Source organism: Channa argus, chromosome 10, assembly GCF_033026475.1.
Source record: "Channa argus isolate prfri chromosome 10, Channa argus male v1.0, whole genome shotgun sequence".
NCBI classification, from domain to species: Eukaryota; Metazoa; Chordata; class Actinopteri; order Anabantiformes; family Channidae; genus Channa; species Channa argus.
Window position 1 is genome coordinate 7,277,258 of NC_090206.1, and position 21,723 is coordinate 7,298,980.

General features: G+C 38.9%; 3 protein-coding genes and 2 non-coding genes across 9 annotated transcripts in view; 4 read left to right on the forward strand and 1 right to left on the reverse strand.

Annotated features, from left to right (window-relative positions):
- Positions 1-9,207, forward strand: part of hprt1 (hypoxanthine phosphoribosyltransferase 1) — a 10,048-nt gene extending 841 nt beyond the window's left edge. Inside the window, exons 1-11 of one of the 4 annotated variants that reach the window (XR_010915372.1) lie at positions 499-875; positions 1,734-1,840; positions 2,141-2,324; positions 4,034-4,099; positions 4,705-4,722; positions 4,814-4,896; positions 5,056-5,102; positions 5,225-5,301; positions 5,890-5,962; positions 8,979-9,057; positions 9,154-9,207. Coding sequence is in view for 2 of the 4 variants with exons in the window: in XM_067518544.1 (XP_067374645.1) it covers positions 792-875; positions 1,734-1,840; positions 2,141-2,324; positions 4,034-4,099; positions 4,705-4,722; positions 4,814-4,896; positions 5,056-5,102; positions 5,225-5,301; positions 5,890-5,937 (714 nt within the window). In the remaining 2 variants the exon portion in view is untranslated. Of the gene's footprint in view, positions 1-497; positions 876-1,733; positions 1,841-2,140; positions 2,325-4,033; positions 4,100-4,704; positions 4,723-4,813; positions 4,897-5,055; positions 5,103-5,224; positions 5,308-5,889; positions 6,511-8,978; positions 9,058-9,153 lie in introns of those variants that run through there. The other 3 variants (XM_067518544.1, XM_067518545.1, XR_010915373.1) reach the window with 3 other exon arrangements.
- On the forward strand, positions 6,658-13,781 carry pabir2 (PABIR family member 2). Its single transcript, XM_067518542.1, has 10 exons — positions 6,658-8,841; positions 8,979-9,057; positions 9,154-9,207; positions 9,570-9,613; positions 9,719-9,773; positions 10,115-10,216; positions 10,632-10,717; positions 11,000-11,064; positions 11,673-11,769; positions 12,109-13,781. Exons 1-10 carry the CDS (start codon positions 8,717-8,719, stop codon positions 12,245-12,247), a joined length of 846 nt encoding a protein of 281 aa, XP_067374643.1. The 5' UTR covers positions 6,658-8,716; the 3' UTR covers positions 12,248-13,781.
- On the forward strand, positions 9,266-9,406 carry LOC137134671 (small nucleolar RNA U109). Its single transcript, XR_010915459.1, has one exon. It is a non-coding gene; the product is annotated as a small nucleolar RNA U109 (small nucleolar RNA).
- LOC137134670 (small nucleolar RNA U109) lies at positions 9,876-10,031 on the forward strand. The gene has a single exon (XR_010915458.1). It is a non-coding gene; the product is annotated as a small nucleolar RNA U109 (small nucleolar RNA).
- mospd1 (motile sperm domain containing 1) lies at positions 13,015-21,298 on the reverse strand. 2 transcript variants are annotated; one of them, XM_067518541.1, is made up of 6 exons: positions 21,161-21,298; positions 19,566-19,863; positions 19,368-19,443; positions 18,906-19,138; positions 17,969-18,130; positions 13,015-17,835 (listed from the first exon to the last, which is right to left on the reverse strand). In XM_067518541.1, the coding sequence occupies exons 2-6, from the start codon at positions 19,717-19,719 to the stop codon at positions 17,804-17,806; spliced, it is 657 nt and encodes a 218-aa protein (XP_067374642.1). In that variant the 5' UTR covers positions 19,720-19,863; positions 21,161-21,298; the 3' UTR covers positions 13,015-17,803. The 2 variants fall into 2 exon arrangements, with proteins under 2 accessions (XP_067374642.1, XP_067374641.1); XM_067518540.1 differs by having other exon boundaries at positions 19,566-19,808; positions 21,161-21,285.
- Positions 21,299-21,723: the final 425 nt, after the last annotated feature.

Here is a 21,723-nt window from a genome sequence, read left to right on the forward strand (position 1 = left end):
CTAACAACATCAGAAAGATCAGACCCAGCTTCTCCTGCAGGCACTAGTCATAGCAGAAATCCATCTCCAGATGACCCGAAATGCAGCACCACTAATTTCTGATCAGCCAAAATAGACCGAATCTAAAACGTTCAGGCCTCCTTAAAATTTAATTGGGTACAGATTCAAGGGAAGAACAACTTCAAAAACCCAGTCTTGTTTTTCTGATTTTGTTTGTAAAATCCCTAAAATCAAAACATTTCTTTTAATCAGAATTTTAGCCATTAGTTAGTTGCCAGAAGAACCTGTCCACGACTTCATATGCGCTTTAGGAAAAGAGGAAGAGACATTCTCCTCTATCTGACACAATAGCTCTTATCAAATTGAAACATTTCTTTTCATGACAGTTTGCTTTAAAATTTGTCTCCCTGACGTAGCTTTTCGCATCTTTTGTACATCACTTGTTAGTGGCTTTAGATGGAAACCTCTGCCAAAAGACTGTATGTAAATTTTTATAATTTTTAAAAATGTCTTTAAGCTGTATTAGGAGCAAACAAATACATGAACCTGCTAGTACTTGTCTGGAAAAGAGTTGTTTGGTCGGGCACAGTAGTTATTTCTAGAAAGAAAGTAAAATAACAGGCCTGACATTAAGATTTCGTAAAGTTAACAGTCTGAGGAAGTTGTATCACAGATCAGCATGCTCTTTCTTGGTGTCATACAAGAAATTAGATTCAGATAATTAAAGTCAATGTTTTATAGTCAACATTTTTCTTTCAGTAGACTGATACACCCATTTGCTGAGACAGAAAATGAAGTTAAATGCACATTTCAGAAGAAATGAGCTCTACAGTGGAGTATTGCTAAACATGAACTTTGCCTGCACAAACATCAAGGTTTCTGTTCTTTTGACCTCAGTCCAGTTTACTGGGTTGTTTTACTGTTTTACTTTACCACTTTTGAATAACAGGCAGCCGAGTAACAGTGTAAAATACTCATTCATATCACGTGACCATAAGGACATCTGCTCAGTATCAGTCAAAGAGTGTAGCGCAAACGGAATGATTTTTATATTTCTTCAGGCATAAAGTGATATGCATTATTTTTCTAGTTGAAGCATATGTGTAGACTTTGCAATACAGTCTTTACTAAAGATTGTGATGGCTTGGCAGTTGCGCTGGTGTAAATACTGATTCTCTTTATGTTCATTGGCATTATTCCCACAGCACCTCACACTCTGCACCAGCACCCCAGCTGTCACATGATACTGGTTATGTTGTCTGGATTCATGTGCTATAGTATTTCATCTAGACCCAGAAATTAGATTTTACAAAATATAAATACTGACAAGCATTTTTCAGTGTAGGTAAGAAATTCCTGGTTATTCCTGAGAAGTCATTTCTTTTACCAGTAATTTTACTGTTTGCACAGACATTGAGTAGTTCGAAAGATATTTTAATAATGGCTACGAGGGAAATTGTCAATACATATAGACATTACAGACAGGTGTGTCTGTGTTTACCAGGTGGAGGTCCTGGGTGCTTTGTAAGCTGGAGAGAATCAGGCTTTGCCTTCGGGTTTGTGTTTTGCGACAGCACAAATACTGAGGCAGTGAACTACAGTGTATATAGAGAGACTATTACTGCTCTCTAACCCTTCTGCCCGCAGTGCCCTGTATCAGATAAATGTCCCATGTTCCTCGTTGGGTAATAACCCTGAGCTTTTTAACCTACTTGTGACATGTTTTATTTCAGATCAGTGATGAGGAGCAGGGGTATGACCTGGACCTGTTTTGCATACCAAAGCACTATGCTTCTGACCTGGAGAAAGTCTACATCCCACATGGACTTATCTTAGACAGGTGGGTGAGTAAATGTGATGAATTGTGAGTCCACTAAAAAGGGGATTTTCTGAATAACTGGTTAATGACTGTGTCTTAGGAAAAACTCTGTTGGAATGTTCTTCTGTTTCCATTTGCTGATTTTAATGATAAATGCTGCTAACCTTTGGGCTTCTTTAGCAATTTCTGTTCAGATCTCTGAGGTTATTATTCTTAGGAGTGGTTTAGAGCTCTGCTTGCTGACACAAACAGAGGAAATGAAAACTGCTGCTGACAGTAGCTTTTTTTCTCTTTTTCTCTCTCTATCCCACGTGACACCAGGACAGAGAGACTGGCCAGAGAGATCATGAAAGAAATGGGGGGGCACCACATCGTGGCTCTCTGTGTGCTCAAAGGGGGCTACAAGTTCTTTGCAGATCTGCTGGACTACATCAAGGCCCTGAACAGGAACAGTGACCGCTCCATACCAATGACAGTGGACTTTATTCGTCTCAAGAGCTACTGTGTAATCTGTCAGCTTTTTTTTCCAAAATGTGCTGTATCAATATATATATTTTCTTGTCATCATAGCAGTTATATTTTTTTTAATTATTTGTTAAAAGTTAAAAGAAGCGAGAGGAGTTTTTGACCACCTGTAGCACCATGGAGAACTATTTTTACCCATTTTAGCTAAATCCATTTCTTGTCTGCAAGCCCACAGCGTATACAGTTGCACCTAACTGCTCTTATGTTAAATTGGATTCATACTTGCGCTTTGAATCTATGCTGTAGGTTTAGCCACAGCAGCGACCTATGCAGACCACTAGGTCATAGTCTGACGTGTACCTCCTTAGAAATGTAACGACCTGTTGCAGCTATTTAGACCGCTACAACTGTGATTGGTCATCTCTGTCCTTCTGCCTCAGTCAGTTCAGTGTTTGTATGGACCATGTCTTTTAATGTTTGCTCTCTTTCCTGACTTGCAGTTATCTGCTGTTTAACATCTACTAGACCAACATGATCCACCCAATTTCAGTCTCCATTGTTTTTAAAACACTGAAAAACTTGCCGCACTTGCGTAGAAGCTCAGCACCATGTCACATAAACCACACCGCCAAGTGTGACACAGACAAGCCATCACATAAGTATAAATGTACACTATGGTATAGGCCACTTCCATAGCCTCTGCATAGATTTGACGTAGGAACATAAATCAAGCGTTACATCCATGTCTCACCACTCTGCTCTGCCCATCAGCAGGCTTCTCCTAGCTGGATAATCAGAATAGATGGGACTTGAGGTAAGAAGGGCCTTAAAGAGACAAAAGCTAAGGAAAACCATCTCACACAAGCTAAAGAAGGCATACAACATAAAGGCCTATTATAAAAAAAGTTTTTTGGAATTTTAAATCTTCCAAAACTATGTCATTAGAGCAGGAGAAGCAAGCTCCTCTAAAATGTTTCAATAGGACTAAAATGTCTAGGTTTAAATAGCCAGGGCTCCATCCAAATAAACTGAATGTGCAGATAATGGGCAAAGAAAATTTAAATTGATTGTGTATTTCTACTACTAACTAGATTAAGGGCTGCATTTTACACAACAGTTGAAGGATACAGTTCCCCCCCCATTCGTACCCACAGACATGATTTGTGTTTTTCTTCTCTACAGTGGAGCAGAAACTTGAGTGAGAAATGAGTCTATGCTTTCATGTACATCAGTCTTTATTAGCTAAGCTTGTTTCCAATGCACTTTGTCACATTTTATTGACACATGAGATTTTCCACCTTAGCCAAGCCTAAAATCGTTTTAGTGATACTTAGATTTTGCACATGGGTTGTATCTATGCAAATGGAAAATGCTCATTAAAAGTGATGGAAGTGATAAAAGTTCCCCAGTTCAAATCCTGGCCGGCTGTGGACTTGTTGCGGGTGACATTTGCATGTTCTTCCCGTGCTTGCATTGTTTTTTTTTTGTCTCTTAGTTTAACCCGTGACTCTAAATTCTTTGTATGTGTGAATGGTTGTCTGTCTGTCTGTGTGTGTGTCTCTGTGTTGTCCCTGACTGTTGACCTGTTAGAAGTTTACCCCACCTCTTGCCCAATAACAGCTGGGAGGCTACAACCTCCCCCTGCAGCCCTGAACACATTAAGTGGCTTAGATAATGGATGGATTTCTACATTTAGTTCATATACAAGTACCATATTAAATAATTTCCATTTCATTCTTGTCTTCACAGAATGACCAGTCGACAGGTGAAATCAAAGTAATCGGTGGTGATGACCTTTCTACATTGACAGGCAAGGTAAGGAATAGGAAAGGCAGCATAATCGGGACAAAAACAATCCTTGTTGATAATCGATATAATCATACTATTCTATACTATCATATTTCTTAAAATTAAGTGAAATAAGAGTTTTCTGCTTCTTTTCCATGCTCTTCTTTTCTTGTTGCCACTGTTTTGTACTCACAGACATTTTAAACTCTTAAGCATTCCCTGAATAATAATTTTGGTAACTGGTTTAGATAAGAATCGTCAGATCATGTGGTTTGCTTAAGCAAACCCATTGCTTTTTGATAATAATTCAATTATTTATGAAATTTAGGCAACGTTTTGCACAGTTTCAGGTGTTGGCAAATGACAAACTGTAAGAGTAGAAAGGAGTAGGAATTTGTTTCTGTTTCAGCTAATAACACTATTAGTTAATGGGCAGAATTCTATTCTGTGTTTCTTACTAAGGTCTTTTCACAGATTCAGTGCTAGTTTCCTGTGCAACTCTGTAATGAAGAGACCATGAATATGCAGATAGCAGCTTTCATGTCTGTCAAGTTCAGTTGCACGTCAAAACTAAATATGTCTAGTCCATTGTTTATTGCTAATTTTTTTTTTTTTGTTTTTTTACTACACAGAATGTCTTGATTGTGGAGGTATGTACTAATTGTTTTTCTTTACATATTTAAGTGGGAAGCCTTCAAATCCAAGACCACTGATATTAGCACGGCATATTTGTTTTTCTAGGATATTATAGACACAGGGAAGACAATGAAGACGCTATTGGAACTCCTCAAACAGTACAATCCCAAAATGGTTAAAGTTGCAAGGTAATTAAACCTCAATAGCCTTTCAGAAACAAACTGTGGTATTATGTGCAACAAAAAGAATAATGTGGTCATGTTTCTTTGCATGTTTCATAACAGGGTGTTGGACTTTTTTATTTATTTATTTATTTTTTTTAACATTAACTTGTTTCCTGTCCTCAGTTTATTGGTAAAGAGAACACCAAGAAGTGTGGGCTACCGACCGGACTGTGAGTCTCAAACAGTACATGTTTTAACACATTATTACATTGCATACATAGTAGAATATACAAACATGTATTGTGATAACCATACACAAAAGAAAGTTGTTGATTAACCAGTTTTCCTTTAGTTGTAGGATTCGAGGTCCCTGACAAATTTGTGGTGGGATATGCACTGGACTACAATGAGTACTTTAGAGATCTAAATGTAAGTATATGTAAAGACAACATAAACTAGAGCAGATTCAGCTTTATTGGAAAAGTATGTTTGCACATACAACATTAGCGTATCAGTAAATCACAAATGGGCCAACAATAAGTGTGTTTGTATATATGTGTGTGTGTGTGTGTGTGTGTGTGTGTGTGTGTGTATATATATAAAAACATTACAGACTAATGCAATCCAATACAGCAGCTCTGCCATAAATTCTACTTTTACAAGGCTATAATGTCTTGGTTTGAGTTGAAACTGTAAGGAAGGTGAAAATTCTAACATCTGCTATTTATGTCACATTGGATGGTTGAGGTTGTACTGGTGTGCATTTTATTAGGAGATGATTAATGTTTTGGCCCTTGAATTTATGATAAGAATGGCCAAAACATTAGAACCACATAACAGGTAAACAAAATGAAACAGGTGATGTAATAATGAGTAACTCTTATGTTACTCATTATGTTACTCTTATGTGCTTAAATGTGTGTAGAAACAGTTTGTACCAGTGTATCTGACAAGGCCAAGACAAATAAGGAAAATCAATAATATGCTGCAATACTCACTGATGTTTTTTTGTTTCAGCACATCTGTGTCATTAGTGAAACAGGGAAGGAGAAGTACAAGGCATGACGACTCCTTCATAACACATTGTGATGTATGGTTCTGTTTTTTTCTTTATTCGGTTAATTTTGTATTCTATTTCTTCATATTTGTGTCAAAGAAAAATACTCAGTCAGCTCAGGGTCCCTTACAGTTATAATTGCACGCACACACACACACATATACTAGATTCATCTTTAGATGAAACTGCCTTAGTTAGTAACAACATCTGGCTTACAAGCATGGAGCCTTGCTTTGTTTGAAATTAGTATGCCCACACTGAGTGTTCTTTTTTGCCCCCCCCCTTTTTTTTTAAAGCTAAGGCAAAAGTTATTCCAAGCATTGCTGCTAACATGGAGAACACAATCATATTTCTTGTGCTATGTTAAGATTTCCAATATTTGAAACCCTAATTTATAATGTACTGTATTGCTTTTATTGAAATGCTACTTTTACCTTGATAATCAAAATGGGCTCTTACAAAGAAAATGTTACAATATTCTGAGGTCCATATGTATATTTTGGGACACAACATCTCTATGTTCCTGTGTTGTACCACAGATATTGGCTAATATCCCTAAATAAACACATCAGTATGCTGAAGATGAATTATCCTATTTTTATTGAGTGGTAATGAAATCTTTGTCTGAACAAAGCATCTATGAATCTAGTTTGTTTAACAAAGGAAAATTTAGTTAACAGGATGTGTAAATGGTCAATTTATATTTACACAGAAGTTGAACAATATTCAATCATGCTTTCCATAAATGTGTGCCATAGAATTAGACTAATATATATAAAATGTTCTCATTCAAGCTTTGCCATCACTGTAAACCTGTGTCAAATGAATTTAGTTATTTTATCCATTAAGTGATCACAACCCTCCTGGGACTAATGGATTTTACCTCAAAGCTTTGTATGCAGTATAATACTACATAATTGTAGCATTTTCAATGATAATACTGAAATAATTTCTGGCCAATCAAAAGTAAAAATAAATGCAAGAAATGCAGTGGCTTAGAACAGACAACAGTTTTCTGTTTTGATCCGACACACATCTTTGTCAGACATTGTCAAACACATATCATAGAAAAGTACATGTATAAACAGATGCATCACTCCGGTGATTCTAGTCTGAATAATTGAGTCAGTCATTTTAAGGACTACCAGTCAGAGACAATTAAATTAAATTACTTGACAATTGAATTGAAAAATCAGCTGAAACATTCTGAACAAATGTTAATTGCAGTTATTCTATGATCTTTTAAAAAAAAAAATACTCAAATCAAGAAAAAGTTGGGCAGGGGAGAGTGGCTCCAGCAGATTCCACAAATATCTGAGAAGACTGCAGTCCTAGGGACAGCTAAGATACCCTGCAGGACCCTCAGGTAGAGGACTTGAGCTTGAAGGAAGAAATAGGACTGTCCAGAAGCGGAGGGCAAGAGGGGAATTTGAAAATGTATATAAATGAATATAGATATAGTAAACACATGCGTTCTTATTATGTATGCATTAATTCAGTTTGCTGAATTATATACCTGTTTCGTAAGTTCAGACACTGGGTATTGTAGTGTAGATTTACTGGAAATAAAGAGTGAAGACTGCTAAATATAGCAGGATAATCAACATGTTCTTTGCTGCCAATGTAAAAACAGGAAAAGTGGGTTGTTTGAAGGCTATTAAAAAAAATCAGGCCTCCAGCTTTGTATAAGAGGAACCAGGCGATTTCTTCGTGTAAAATTTGTTGGATGCAACTGAAATGTAATTGTTGACACTGCAGGTAAAATGACTGTAATCAGACTCTCCGGAAAGCAGAAGTTGCAGGTCGCCAAATTGCGGCTGAGCACGCCGTCAAACGGAGTCGTTTCATTGGACAGGGAGGCCGACGTTAAAAGGGGCGTGAGGTTTTGAGTTAGCAGCTAGCTTCTGTGTGATCATCTGGGATCCTGTTCATGTTTAGCGACGCCCTGCAGAACCGAAACGCAAGCGTCTACCTTCAAGCCTATAATACTTACAACAGACGCAGTTTCGTTTGTTTGTTCGAGCCGCTGTGCCTAATGGAGAGGAGCATTTGTTGTAATGGTGACTCGGCCTGTTTCTCTGGACACTGCATTGTGGCTGCTGGCGTTGAAGCTAACTTAGCTCGTTAGCTTATCGGGCTAGGTAGCCCGGCTGTTGCTAAAATTCTCTAGCTATGCTATGTTAGCTAACGGTTGGAGAGCAGACGCTTGGTATGTGAACAACATAACAGCAATATCAGTGGATTGACGTTGCCTACAGTAAATTTGAGGCGAACGTTCATTGTGTACTTCAGGTAGCCGACTAGTAAGTTTCCTAATTCAAGACGCTTACGACAGCTGGTGGAGTAGCTTTTCAACCACTGTTGCCTTGCACCAGCAGACTAACGGGACGGTGGCTAAGAGTTACCGGGCATTGTGCGGTATGTAGCTTATGGCTTGCTAACCATCCATCAGGAAAGTTGGTGAGTGGCTGCAACGTTAGCACAGGCCATTTGTGGCTGAGCGGGATATAGTGATGCGAATATTTGGAGATATAACGTTGGTACGACGAATTAACTAGCGTTAACTTGCTTTGAAGGCGATCTACAGACTAGGGCCTTGTAGATTGTTGTGGGTTCTCTACACTGCGTTAGCTAGTGTGGCTCTCGATTGATGATGATGAAGATGATGATGATGATGCTTTAAAACATGTAAAGTTAGCGCAGTTTAAACAGCAACCATGTAACATCACTGAGCTGGTTAGCCATTTTAAGTTCATGAACTGGTAAAAGGCGAGGTTAGCTCTTAAAATGAACGACTCCGGAGTGTTGCCACAAGAAAAGATGGAGCTGGATCTGGAAATCCCATCTTCGTTAGTTCAGACCGATGGCCATTTGAGGAGATCCAACAGTGCGCCCATGATAAATGGACTAAGGTGCCACAATATGACAGTAACAATAATCTTTCTTTATGTGATCATGTTTTTTTTTTCTCATTCACAGTGAAGTCTGTGCATCATTGTCAGGAGTAGAAAACACAACTTACTGTTGGTCTGTGTATTTGTCATTGCAGCGATAACTCCCAAGTGTTCCAGAGAGAGGTTCTGCGGAGCCGGAGAAATAGCACTACAGTTGTCAACAGGCCCAACATGGTACAATGCTGTATTAAACCCACATCTCCTCAAATAATGAGTGTCTGAATCATCCAGTGTTGACCGTTTTCTCTTCTGCTCACATCTCCTTTGCAGGTCCCTTCATCACCTATCCGTGTCCCCAGCACTAGACTTCATCAGATTAAACAAGTAAGAAAGGACACTTTTTAAAAAATGTTTTATTGGGGGGGGGTGTTATCTTTAGAATGAGCATGTCAGACCACTGTTTCCCTCTCAAGCCATAGGGAGTGATGGTGTCTAAAAACATGCTAGACTAACACTTCCTGGGGTTCACAGGGCCACAGATCATACAGAATTGATCAATTGGTAGTATCAGACTCCAACAGAGGGACTGGTTAATATGGTCTCACCTACTGACTGAATTTATTTTTCATAAGTGAATTAAAAATCACAGGCATGAAATAAAAAATGTGTTGATAGTAACAACACATATAATTTAGAAAAGCCACTTAATGATCTTAAAATAACAACACATGTTTCCACTCCTACAGGAAGAAGGTATAGATGTGATGAACAGAGAAACTGCTCATGAGCGGTAAGTCATCTAAGAAGGCAGTTAGTGACTCAAGTGATCTGCTTAAGTAGATGCTTTGTTTTAGGCAACAACTTAATTTCTTGTTTCCTGTTATTGTGTACACAGAGAAGTGCAAGCTGCCATGCAAATGAGCCAGTCCTGGGAGGAAAGCCTCAGTCTGGTAAAATGGACTCTTCATAACCATCTGTGTAACCACCATCAGTGTTGTGTTGATATGTTCTGTAGCTCTGGATCCTGAAAGGCAACTTTGTTATACTTCTCACTGCATGTTTTGGCCCTCGGGCATTGCTGGTCTCTCTCTTTCTGTAGAGTGGACAAGCACAAACATGCTAGATTAACACTTAAACGTTTCAGGAGTTATCAGGGCCACCAGTCTCTCGAGGTCAGACTGAGTTGGTAGTATAATACTCCGACACTCTTGCATTTTTGATTTTATTTTCATGGTATTGTAGACACACAGTTTAGGAAATTAAAGGTTCTATGGTAATGTTGTGCTCGTAGAGTGACAATGATTTGGAAAAGTCGGCATCTTCGTCTCCAAAGCGCATCGACTTTGTGCCTGTGTCGCCTGCCCCGTCCCCAACCAGAGGCATAGGAAAAAAGGTACAAAACTGGCATTAATATTTAACTGCACATAACCTGATTCTCTGAATAACCAGACAAAGGTAAAAGTCAGTGTTTTCATTCTTTGCATTAAGCAGATTTCCCCAATAATCTCCAAATAAATGGTAGTGTAAATAAACGGCAGAAAATGGTTTGTTTTTTGCATTTTCATAATTACCATTTCACTTCTCTCTTACAGATTATTTTAAATGCCAGAATATCTTAGTGCCAGAATATTTAGGGGAAAAGCGTTCTACATGGCACAGTAGTTCAGATGACAAATAACATTTTAACTGGTTTTTGCATCTCTATTTTTGACCTGAATTTGATATTGCTTTAATCTGGTAAGAATTAAATAATGTGCATTTATGCACATTTTGTTTGTCTTAATGCTGGTGTGCCTTCTTTCAAGCAGCAGTGCTTTTCTCCTTCACTGCAAATCCTCGTTAGCAGCAATGGCCTAACACCCAGTCCGATACCCAGCCCGACGCGACGTTTCAGGTCTGCATAATCTCTTGGAGTAATAAGTTATTAATACCATTATAAGTCAGCTTTTTACCAGCTTTTTGCTGTAAGACTACAGTAGCCCCGTATGGGTCCAACATTTCTTTTGCAAGACTGGGAATCCAATAAATAAGACTATTTGTATGTATTTTGTGCTTAATAATTTTACATACATCTGAGTAAACTGTTTTCTGAATGAACAATCTAGGAGAGGCTGGATTTTATGTAGCTGTAGTTTGTGGTATACTAGTTCAAAAATGGGTTTTCTCTGCTTTCCAGCCGACGGAGTCAAAGCCCAATCAACTGCATCAGAGCCAGCATACTTGGGCCAATAAAACGTAAAGGTGAGCTACTTAACATGCTTTAAAATCCTGAAAGTTTTACCAAATGCTTTTAGGATTATTTTATGATCAAATTAAAACTTTCATTTAAGGTATAGACAAAATTCATGTGTAAATTGAAGGCATCATGATCAGTCCTGAGGTTGCTAAAGGCAACGAGGTATTGACTGTATAATATAAATTGTGTATTTATATTAAAGCCTAATACAGTAAAGAGGTCAAAGGGCTTCGGCTTGACACTTCAGGGGTTGCCACAATGGAACGTATCCCTCGTGTATATTTGGCATGAGTATTATTGCTGGATGCCCTTCCTGCTGCAACCCTCCCATTTTATCTGGCTCGGGGCAGGCACCAAAGTGGCCCTTAGTGACGGTGGGGCCAATACAGTATTAAAGCAAATTCAAATTTCAAGTCTAAACTGTATATATTTGAGCCTCCTTTAACTTTATAATCTTTTTTGAGACCTTCTCCACACCTTTAAAACAGTTTTTACTTAATTATTCTAATTGTTAGATTCAGTTTGTTTGCAGTAAAACATTGTCTTTTACTCAGTTGCCCCTTGAGACTGGCCACAGACTGTTCTTAAATGTCAGTCTGCCTTAATTCTGCAGGTGAGATGGAAACAGAAAGTCAGCCTAAGAGGCTCTTCCAGGGCACCACCACTATGCTGTCTCCGGATGTCTCTAACCTTTCAGATCTCAGTTCCTGGTAAGACTGTGGAGCTAGTAATATATCAGTGAATGCTTGGGTGGGCACTCTGCCACATTGCCAGATTGGGAAAAATGAGCATGACTCTTTGTTTTGATTCTGAGACTACACCAACAGTGTCTTACCCATTTAGGTAACAAAGTGGATAATTTTGCTTGCAAAATGACATCCACAAGTAAGAGTTTATTTTTTTCCCCCCAGCTTAACATTTTCCAAATCAAAGCTGAGTTGCCTGTAGAAGAAGCAGGTTTTTAGCAGTACTTTCCTCCAGAGGGAATTATTCTACATGTAACTATTTGACATCCTGCAGTGATACTGAACTCGACCTCCTTCTTTCAGTCACTCTCCAGATTTACTAGATGGCAGCCTCAGCAGCGTTGGCTCTTCCGCTGACTCGCCGGGCAAAATGGAAGGGGTGTCGCCCTCCTCATCCAGCAACTCACCCTTCACTTCGCTACAGGATTTGTCCCCAAAATGAGCAAGAGACAAAGAGACCTGGGGGGGGGGGGGGGGGGGTTTAAGTAATGCCCCTGTCTCTTGGTGACTAGTTTTTCAACCCTCATTCTCCCCATTGCCTAGGTGTTAAGTGGAATTTTCTCTGTCTGCTTTTGAAAGACTGTTTTCATGGCTACATGCTGGAGGGTCTACATATGCTTGATCTGAGGAAACTAAAGCTGTGGATGAGATTTTGTGTCTAATCAGTGACACTGGAAATGACTGAAGATGGTGTGAGCGCCAGCTGCTAGTACAAGATTTTGGATGGTGCTTTGCTTCGTAGAGATACTGTGTCCATAAGTGGCGCTCCCACAAATCTGTCCTACCAGTTCCCCCTCACTGGAGAGACTTGATGAGCACTGGACAGATAAAGACCTAGATGTCTAGATGTCCTTGTTTAAGTGCTGGAAAGCATCTGTCCATTGGCCTTTGTATGTATAGTCTGCAGATTTTGTAAGAAAGATTTAACTTATTGTTTACCTGCTTTGTTTGTAATTATGTACATATTTTTCAAATGTCGCACATAGTCCTACATAGTTTTACGTTTGGCCATATGGTAAATGTGGGCAAAGGTCTTCAAAGAGTTTTTGTTAAATGAACACACAAATATTAAGACTATAAGAGGTCTGTTTTCAGCAGACACTGAATATTTTTATGATAAAAGGGTGTGATGTGGTGCCCCCCTCCCGGTTTTGGTTATTTCCTCCCTTGTGGTCTTTCAACACTAAAGGCTCCTCTGTATTTGTGTCATTTTCTTTTTTTTCTCCCTTTGGGTAAACTGTTCCTATTTATAAAAAACAAAATGTGTATGAAACTTGGTTGGTGATAGTTTTATATCCCCAGTGAAAGTGAACCATTTGTCTTGTTTACACCAAATCAACTGACGGCTGGAACATGCAGCCAAGACAAAATGCATTGTGAGTAAGTAGGCTGTCGTTTCTGCTGTGATTACATTTATTAAAAGCGCTTTTACTCAGTCTTGTAATGTCTAAGTCTCTGTAAGTTTTAGGCAAAGAATATCTCAAAGCCGGCTTTCTCTACAAACATCCCAAGACATACAGTAAAGCAGTGTGTACAGCTTGTACTAGGACTAATATCTATTTGCACCAAATTTTCAACCATTATGGTCCTAGTATGCTCTGATTTCTAGGTTTAACCTCTTTCGTATCTCTGAAGCCTTGTATATAAAATAGGAAGTGATTTTTAAATCAATTTTATGGTTGTGTGCCCTTTAATTTAAAAGTGTGGTTGCAGTTTGTTTATTGAATGTCATCGTTTTTCTTTACATAAACAAAAGCAGTGAGCTTTCCTTGCTGTCAACAGGATATTTTTTTAAGATTTATTTTCTCGTTTCATGAAGTGTACAGGGCATGAATTTAGCAAATAATCTTATGCTATATTGTACTGTCTAATGTAAATGCTGTAATCTACCAAGCAGGTTACCACCTTGCCTGTGCTTGTGTTTTGGGTTTGCCATTGTAGCAGACAGCAGGACTAAATAAATTATTTCTTGATTATGGTTGTGTATCTGTTATTTATAAGATGGTCGTCTTTTCCTTTCAGCTGTTCCCTTTCAGGGTTAATCAGTGAATCGTGTGCCTCCATCTAACCCTGTCCTCTGCATCCTCTTCTCTCACACCAACTAACTTCATGTCCTCTCTCACTACATCCATAAATCTATTTGGTTTTCCTCTAGACCTCCTGCCTGGCAGCTCCAACCTCAGTCTCTTCTTCTAACATGTCCAACACTCCTCAATCTGGCCTCTCGGACTATCTCCAAACATCTAACATGAACTGATGTCCTCATTCCTGATCCTGTCCATCCTCGTCACTCCCAAAGAGAACCTCAACATCTTAACCTCTGCTACCTCCAGCTCTGCCTCCTGTCTTTTCTTCAATGCCACTGTCTCTAAGCTGAACAACGTCTCTGGTCTCACCACCATCTTGAAAACCTTTCTTTCATTCTTGCTGATACTCTTTTATCACACAACACACCTGACACTTTTCTCCACCTATTCCAACCTGCCTGCACTCGCCTCTTCATTTCATTTCCACACTCCCCGTTGCTTTGAACCTTTGACACTAAGTACTTAAAGTCCTGCACCGTCTTCACCTCTGCTCCTTGTAACCTCACCGTCCCCCTGGGTTCCTCTCATTCACACACACATGTATTCTGTCTTATTGCAGCTAAGCTTCATTCCTGTGTTTTCCAGAGCAGACCTCCACCTCTCTAGATTTTCCTCCACCTGCTTCCTGCTTTTGCTACAGATCACAATGACAAACATCATAGTCCATGGAGATTACTGTCTAACTTCATCTGTCAGCTTGTCCATCACAAGAGCAAACAAGAAGGGGCTCAGAGCCGATCCTTGATGCAGACCCACCTCCACCTTGAACTCCTGTCACACCTACAGCACACCTCACCACGGTCTTACAGCTCTCATACATGTCCTGCAGCACTCTAACATACTTCTCTGCCACTCCAGACTTCATACAATACCACAGCTCCTCTCTGTCAAACGCTTTCTCTAAATCTACAAAGACACAAAGCAACTCCCTATGACCCTCTCTGTACGTCTCCATCAGCATCCTCAAAGCAAATACTGCATCTGTTGTTCTCTTTCTAGGCATGAAACCATATTGCTGCTCACAAATGTTCACCTCTGCCCTCAGCCGAGCTTCCACTACTCTTTCCCACAACTTCACTGTTTGGCTCATCAGCTTTATTCCTCTGTAGTTACCACAGCTCTGCCTCTGTCTCCCTCAGTTCCTCCCTCAAAACTACACAACATTCTTCCTTTTTCAACTTCCACCACTTCATCCTCTTCATCTTCCTCACCACCAGAGTCATTTTACACACCACCATCCTGTGTTGTCTGGCTACACTCTCTCCCACCACTATGCAGTCGCTGATCTCTTTCAGTTCACAACCTCAGCATAAGATGTCGTCCACCTAAGAGCTTTTACCTCTGCTCTTATACGTTCACCCTATGTTCCTGCCTCTTCTGGAAGAAAGTGTTCACTACAGCCATTTCCATCCTCTTTGCAAAGTCTACCACCATCTGTCCTTCTGCGTTCCTGTCCTGAAGACCAAACCTGCCCATCACATTCTTATTACCTCTGTTCCCTTCACCTACATGTCCATTGAAATCTGCACCAATCACCACTCTCTCACCTCTGGGGAGGCTCTGCATCACTTCATCTAACTCACTCCAGAATTTCTCCTTCTCTTCTAACTCACATCCTACCTGTGGGGCATAACCACTAACAACACTGAACATCACCCCTTCAATTTCCAGCTTCATCAACCTGTCTTATACTCTTTTCCCCTCTAGAACATTCCTCACAAACTCCTCTTTATAAGATGGTACTTATTTAAAATGTATTTTACATTTTAGCACTGGATGCAAACCATAGTAAGACTTGGTTACCTATACCCAAACCTTATATTTTGCAAATTGTGTTTTCAGTTGTAAAGGCTGATAATGTCCTTCCTCAAGGGAGACAGTTACAGTAAAAATAAAAATCCAACTATCGCTACAAAGCTAACCGAGGCCTTACTGTCGTGGCCTAGCTAATGAGTAGAAAATAACCTGATGTGAGCTATGAGCATTATAACAGACTGATATATTCATACTTTATTAAACATTTCATTGGGCATTGTATGGCAAAGAAACCATTGTCTTTAAAAGCTCTTAACTTTGGTGACATGTATTTCACTGATGGAAAAATAAAAAACATTCAAATAAGGTATCAACACATGCAAATAAATGCATTTAGCCCTCAGCCTACACTAAAAAAGCTTTATAATGTAGATATAGTGATGGTTAATACCTTAACAAATTTTAATGTCATTACGTACAACCCCAATTAAAAAAATAAAAAGGACAATGGGTAGAATGTAAATAAAAACAATGTAGTGATTTGCAAATCTTATCAACCCATATTTTATTTACAATAGAACATAAACATGTCAGATGTTGAAGCAGACATTTTACCATTTCATGGTAAATATTAGCTCATTTTGAATTTGATGGCACCAACACATCAAAAGGCTGGAACATTAATAGCTGCAAATAAAAAAAACAAAAACAATGAAGGACCATTTGATAACTAATTAAGTTAATTGGCAACAGGTCAGTAACATGACCGGGTATAAAAGGAGCATTTCAGAGAGGTAGAGCCTCTCAAATGGAAAGATGGGCAGAGGTTCACCCATCTGTAACAAACTATTGCTAAAAACTGTCGAACAATTTCAGAAAAATGTTCCTTTGAAGATCCCACCATCTACAGTATATAATATCATCAAAATATTCAGAGAATTAGGAGGAATCTCTGTGCACAAGGGACACGGCTAAAGGTCAAAACTGGATGTACGTGATCTTCTTGCCCTCAGGCGGCACTACATTAAAAACCAGCATCATTCTTAACCTGACATCACTGCATGGGCTGAGGAACCCTTCCAGAAATCACTTTCTGTGAACACAGTTCACCGTGCAATCCACAAATGTAAGGTGGAGTTGTATCAGAGAAAGAAGAAGCCACATGTGAAAACCATCCAGGAAACGCCACAGTGTTCTCCGGGCCTGTCTCTGGGTGAAGGCCTTGCATATTTCAGCAAGACAATGCTAAACTACATACTGCATCCATCACAACAGCATGGCTTCGCAGGAGAAGAGTCCGGATGCTGAACTGGCCTGCCTGCAGCCCAGACATTTCGCCAATAGATCATTAAATCTATCATTTGGAAAAAAATCAGGCAACAAAGGCCCAAGACTGTTGAGCAGCAAGAATCCTGCCTCAGACAAGAATTAAACAACATTCCTCTGCTAAAACTTCAACTTGTCTTCTCACTTCCCAGACGCTTACAGTTTAGAAGAAGTTAAAAGAAGAGGGGAAGCTACATAATAGTACACATTTGCCTGTTTCAACTTTTTTGAGATGTGTTGCTGCCATCAAATTTAAAATAAGCTAATATTTTCCATGAAACTATCAAATGTCTCAGTATCAACATCTGATATGTTGTTTATGTTCTATTGTCAATACAATATGGGTTGATAAGATTTGCATTTGCAGTGCATTCTGTTTTATTAACATTTTACACATCGCCCAAACTTTTTTTGAATTAGGGTTGTACATTTATCATGTTTGTATGTAGATTCCTTCACACTCAAGTTATCCATAATCTGTTACATAATGGCAATAGAAATACAGACACAGGAAATATGAGGCCAAACAATACTGTGAATGGCCTCATGTTTCTTCACAGGCCCTGTTCTCTCCTCTCACATTCCTTTGACCACCACACCAGAGGTCTCTGCTGTTTGTCAGTTCAGTTTTGTGTTAATGTATATCTTAACACAAGTGTGTGATTTTAAAAAAATGTTTTTTTGTTTGTAAAAAGGACAGGAGGTGAAGTGAATTGGTACCCCATCATCCTGCTGTCAGCTCTACTCATTGATGTGTAGAAGTCGCACTGGTGTGAGAATGTTCATTTCAGTTTGTTAGGTCATTTTCTCTCCTCTTAGCTCACAGTACTTCACGTGCGTAGGATGACCATTGTAAGAAGACCTAAAAAATAAGAAGAATTAAAAAAATAAATAAAATGAGCCATAGCACATTGTACAATAATCTCCAGCACAAACTCCCAACGTCATTTTGTAAATAAACATTAGCGTGATATTTTTTTTTCTTTTATACTTACCGAGAACATAAGCAGCTACAAGTTTCTTGTTAACACTTAAGTGGAGGTAGACAGGCACAGTAGATTCTTGCTCCCCCAACGTAGGGAGCATCAGGGCAGCCATACACACTAGCCCAAGCAGCACCGTCAGCAGACTGGGTCCTCCAGCAACAGGACGGCTTTCTGTCAGGGTGTAAAGAAATCCCGTTACAATTCCAAGACCAACAATGCGTTCTAAAGGTTGTGTGTCATAATAAGTTAGTAATATGCAATTTGTATATTACGTTTTGGATGCACAGATAATACTTTTTCGAATGATCAATGTCCTTGCTGGTTGTGATTTTGGTACATTATGTTGCCAGCAAGTATCAAAAACCATCAGGTTTATATACCATAACACTTTTCTTTTTGGCAAAGATTTGTCAGACTCACTATACTATCACTAGTGTCAGACTCACTATTAATAAGTTGGAGAGAGAACTGGCTAGGGCTATATGAGTGAATGGTAAGCATGACATCACTTCTGTGTTCATCTACTAGTGCTGTAGATGCAGCATACAAATAAAATGACACTTTTTATCTTGTATGCTGTGACGCATTGTCATTTACAGAGTGACAGTTATTATTTCAACAACTGTTTTAGTACTGCTTTGTATGCATAAATAAGTTTCATAGAAGCCCAAACAAGAAATTGCTGACCTTAAAGGGACACAGACCAAACAAATTGCTAAAAATATCAAATCAGGAGATAATTAGTACCAGCGCCTTATTATATTATTTCCTACTTTATTGATTGGAAAAGTAGCGTTTTTTAATAAGGTTAGATAGGTACTTTCACTTTCATAGGACACAAAAACCACTGTAACACCCTGTATATACTAAGGAGGTACTATAAAGTTTTTCATAAGCATCTGGCTCCATCTTGTGGTAACACCACACAACTGTCTTTTTTTCCTACCTGTCTGAAATGCAGTCTGTTCAAAAAACTCGCTGTCTGCAAACTGTTCCTTGATCCTACGCTCTTCATCTTGTGTCTTGGGACTAGGCAGCTCCTGTGAGGCTGAGGGCCGGAGAGTGGCCGTCACCTCTTTGCGACCTAGAGCTTTCCGCTGACTCTGCTCCGACACTTGCAGTCGGAACTTATCGTATACCCCATAGTGGCAAGCCCGCACATCTCTATGCCGGATCACTCTGTGGAAACATAGAGAGTTGCAAATTCTTTACTTGAGTAGTCGGCTATATAAACAGCTAAACTTGAAGTCTAAACTACCCAACAAATCTGCAAGTAATAGGAAACTAAGAAAGCAATAAACAATGAATACATAGATGGGAAAGAACAACCTCCCGTATAGAACATATAGTTCCTCTGGTGGTGTACCACTGAATGAAAAAATTAATCCTACACATAAAGTAGACTCACATGTCAACGCAACACTGTGGCTTGACAGCTCCAGTCGCATCCACCACAGTGTACTTGTTTGGCGCTGTGCAGAGCACTGATAACAAAGATAAAAATAATACACAAATTATCCAAATAATCAGGGTATTATTATTTGATATAACAAAATTGACTGTGCACGTGGAAAGAGGAAATAAAAAGTGTTTTCCTGCTACTGACCTTTGAACTTAAGTGCGAACTCATAGGGATTGTAGAGGGTGAGCACCTGCTTGTGAGAAGTCTGCTCATCTGCGTAGAAGATGAGTTCATTGGGGAACACAAACACGGGAAGGCTTCCTTCCACCAGCTCAGGCTGTCGATGCTGCTGCTGCATTGGCTCCAGCTGAGCTCTTCCTCTTCCCCGTGCTGAGTCTGCCTGGGCCCCCCACCCTTCTTTATAAACTATCAAGCTGTTTAAATTCCCTGAAGGAAGAAATGACACTTCCCAGTCTCAGCTCCTTAGGGCCATGATATGATACTGTGAATGGATACATATAATTATTAACAAAGTAAATATGGTGAAGAGATGCTGTCAAGTCACTTATTTCCCTTTTTAAGAGGTTTTTTATATTTGTTTAACCAACAACTACCGATTCGAGTTGCTTTGCATCTTAATATTTTCTGCGGGGCAAATTCAGTACAACTTCTATAATTCACTTCCTAGGTTTCAACTACAGCCCAGTTGTCCTGATTTTTCTTTAGTCAAATACCAAGATCAACACTTAGGTTATGAAAAAAATCAAAAGTCTATATTAGCAAGTGATAATAAACTATTTAATGCTGACAGTTTTAAAAAACATTTTCGGTAGCCTGTATATTTGGCATTTAGTAATCAATCATTTCCTTACTTATTTGCGCAGCATCTATGCCAATCTACATTCTAATTCTCATGACTATTTATCTAACTCCTACATGCTATTTAGGCAGGCTAAATAATCAATAATGTAACTCTAAGTAACTCTAAAATGGACTATTCATCTTAAATGTAGGCTTTATTGTTAATGCTAACATACAGTATATTTCTGTAAGTTAACGGGGTATAGATTTTAGATATATTGTTTTGGCATATTTTTGTTTACCCAACTGAGATTCAAGATTTACAAAATAGATAATAGTCGCGTGATTTAAAGTTTAATATATACATATTTAACAAGTCCAACAACATTCACTTAACTCCATGTGGCTGGTCACGTGTCTCAGTGTTTACATGGTTACGCAAAGCTCGAGGAACAAGACCCGTAGTGGCGCAAGCTTTTTGTGCTCCACGTACATGTACAATTCACCACAAAGTAACTTTCTTAGTAAGTATTGAAGTCGCTTAGCTTAGGACTTACTGGCGTGAACTCAGGATCACGTAATCTAACCAACTATAAATTCGTGTCTAGATAGTGTGTAAGTCACACGCTGTAAACTACTCTTAAAATGCAGCGTAATCACAGAGCAACGTAAACAGACAAAAGAATAGGTCTTACTAGGTCTACGTTAAAATGTTAATCAAAATATAGCCAAAATGTATTTTATAAGATATTATATCATGCATAATGTTGATCTCTGACTGAACCCTACTATTTTAGTACATTTGATTGCTCTGAGGGTGTAATTACATCTTCTTATATTGGAATGCTAATGTTGCCTACCGTTAATGTCGGCTAGCGTTAGCCGGCTAGGAAAAACCCAGTTGGTTTTCCCTTAACGTTGTCTACACATACAGCCATTACCGAAAATAAAAAACAGACGTCTTTTGTGTCAAGACAAAACATGGAGTGAGACTTTACCTTGTTGTCGAGACTCGGCTTTGAGTAACGTTGTTGCTGTCGCCAGGAGTCGTGCGCCCTGCTTCCACCCTGTTGTTGTTTCTCTCAGCTTTTTTTTCTTTGTCAATAATATACTGCAGATCTCGCGGTGCATGCTGGGATGGTGGACGACGAAAGACTACGTGCAAAACGTCAACATAGAAAACGTAAATATGTAACATCTTTATAATAACTCCATAGCATTCCTCGAAGGACAGCTCGTAAATAGCTAGGAGTATATAAATAACTAACTCAGGTAAAATATGTTATACTTGCGGAAGTCCTAAACTCAAATTAACGAGTCTATTAAAGTATATCAAATAAAGCTACTTAATCTGGCCTGAAGTAGTCATTAATTTTTTTTAAGTGTTAAGTAATCAAGTTGTGTCTATTTGAACGGTCAGGCTTTATACACTTGAAGACCAATCGACATTTAATTGCCCGTCAATATTTGGAACTTTTATGATCATTTAATAAAACATATATGGTTTATCAAACCATTAGAGGCAGCAAATTTAAAACTTCTGGTCTTCCAAGACATCATC

Coding starts and splice junctions, on each gene's coding strand:
- pabir2 (XM_067518542.1), top strand. CDS start 8,717: ATGAACGACTCCGGAGTGTTGCCACAAGAAAAGATGGAGCTGGATCTG. Junction 9,208..9,569: donor GACTTCATCAGATTAAACAA/GTAAGAAAGGAC, acceptor CCACTCCTACAG/GAAGAAGGTATAGATGTGAT. Junction 9,774..10,114: donor GGGAGGAAAGCCTCAGTCTG/GTAAAATGGACT, acceptor TTGTGCTCGTAG/AGTGACAATGATTTGGAAAA.
- mospd1 (XM_067518541.1), bottom strand. CDS start 19,719: ATGCAGCAGCAGCATCGACAGCCTGAGCTGGTGGAAGGAAGCCTTCCC. Junction 19,444..19,565: donor GTTCGCACTTAAGTTCAAAG/GTCAGTAGCAGG, acceptor CTTTGTTATCAG/TGCTCTGCACAGCGCCAAAC. Junction 17,836..17,968: donor TGTAGCTGCTTATGTTCTCG/GTAAGTATAAAA, acceptor CTTATTTTTTAG/GTCTTCTTACAATGGTCATC.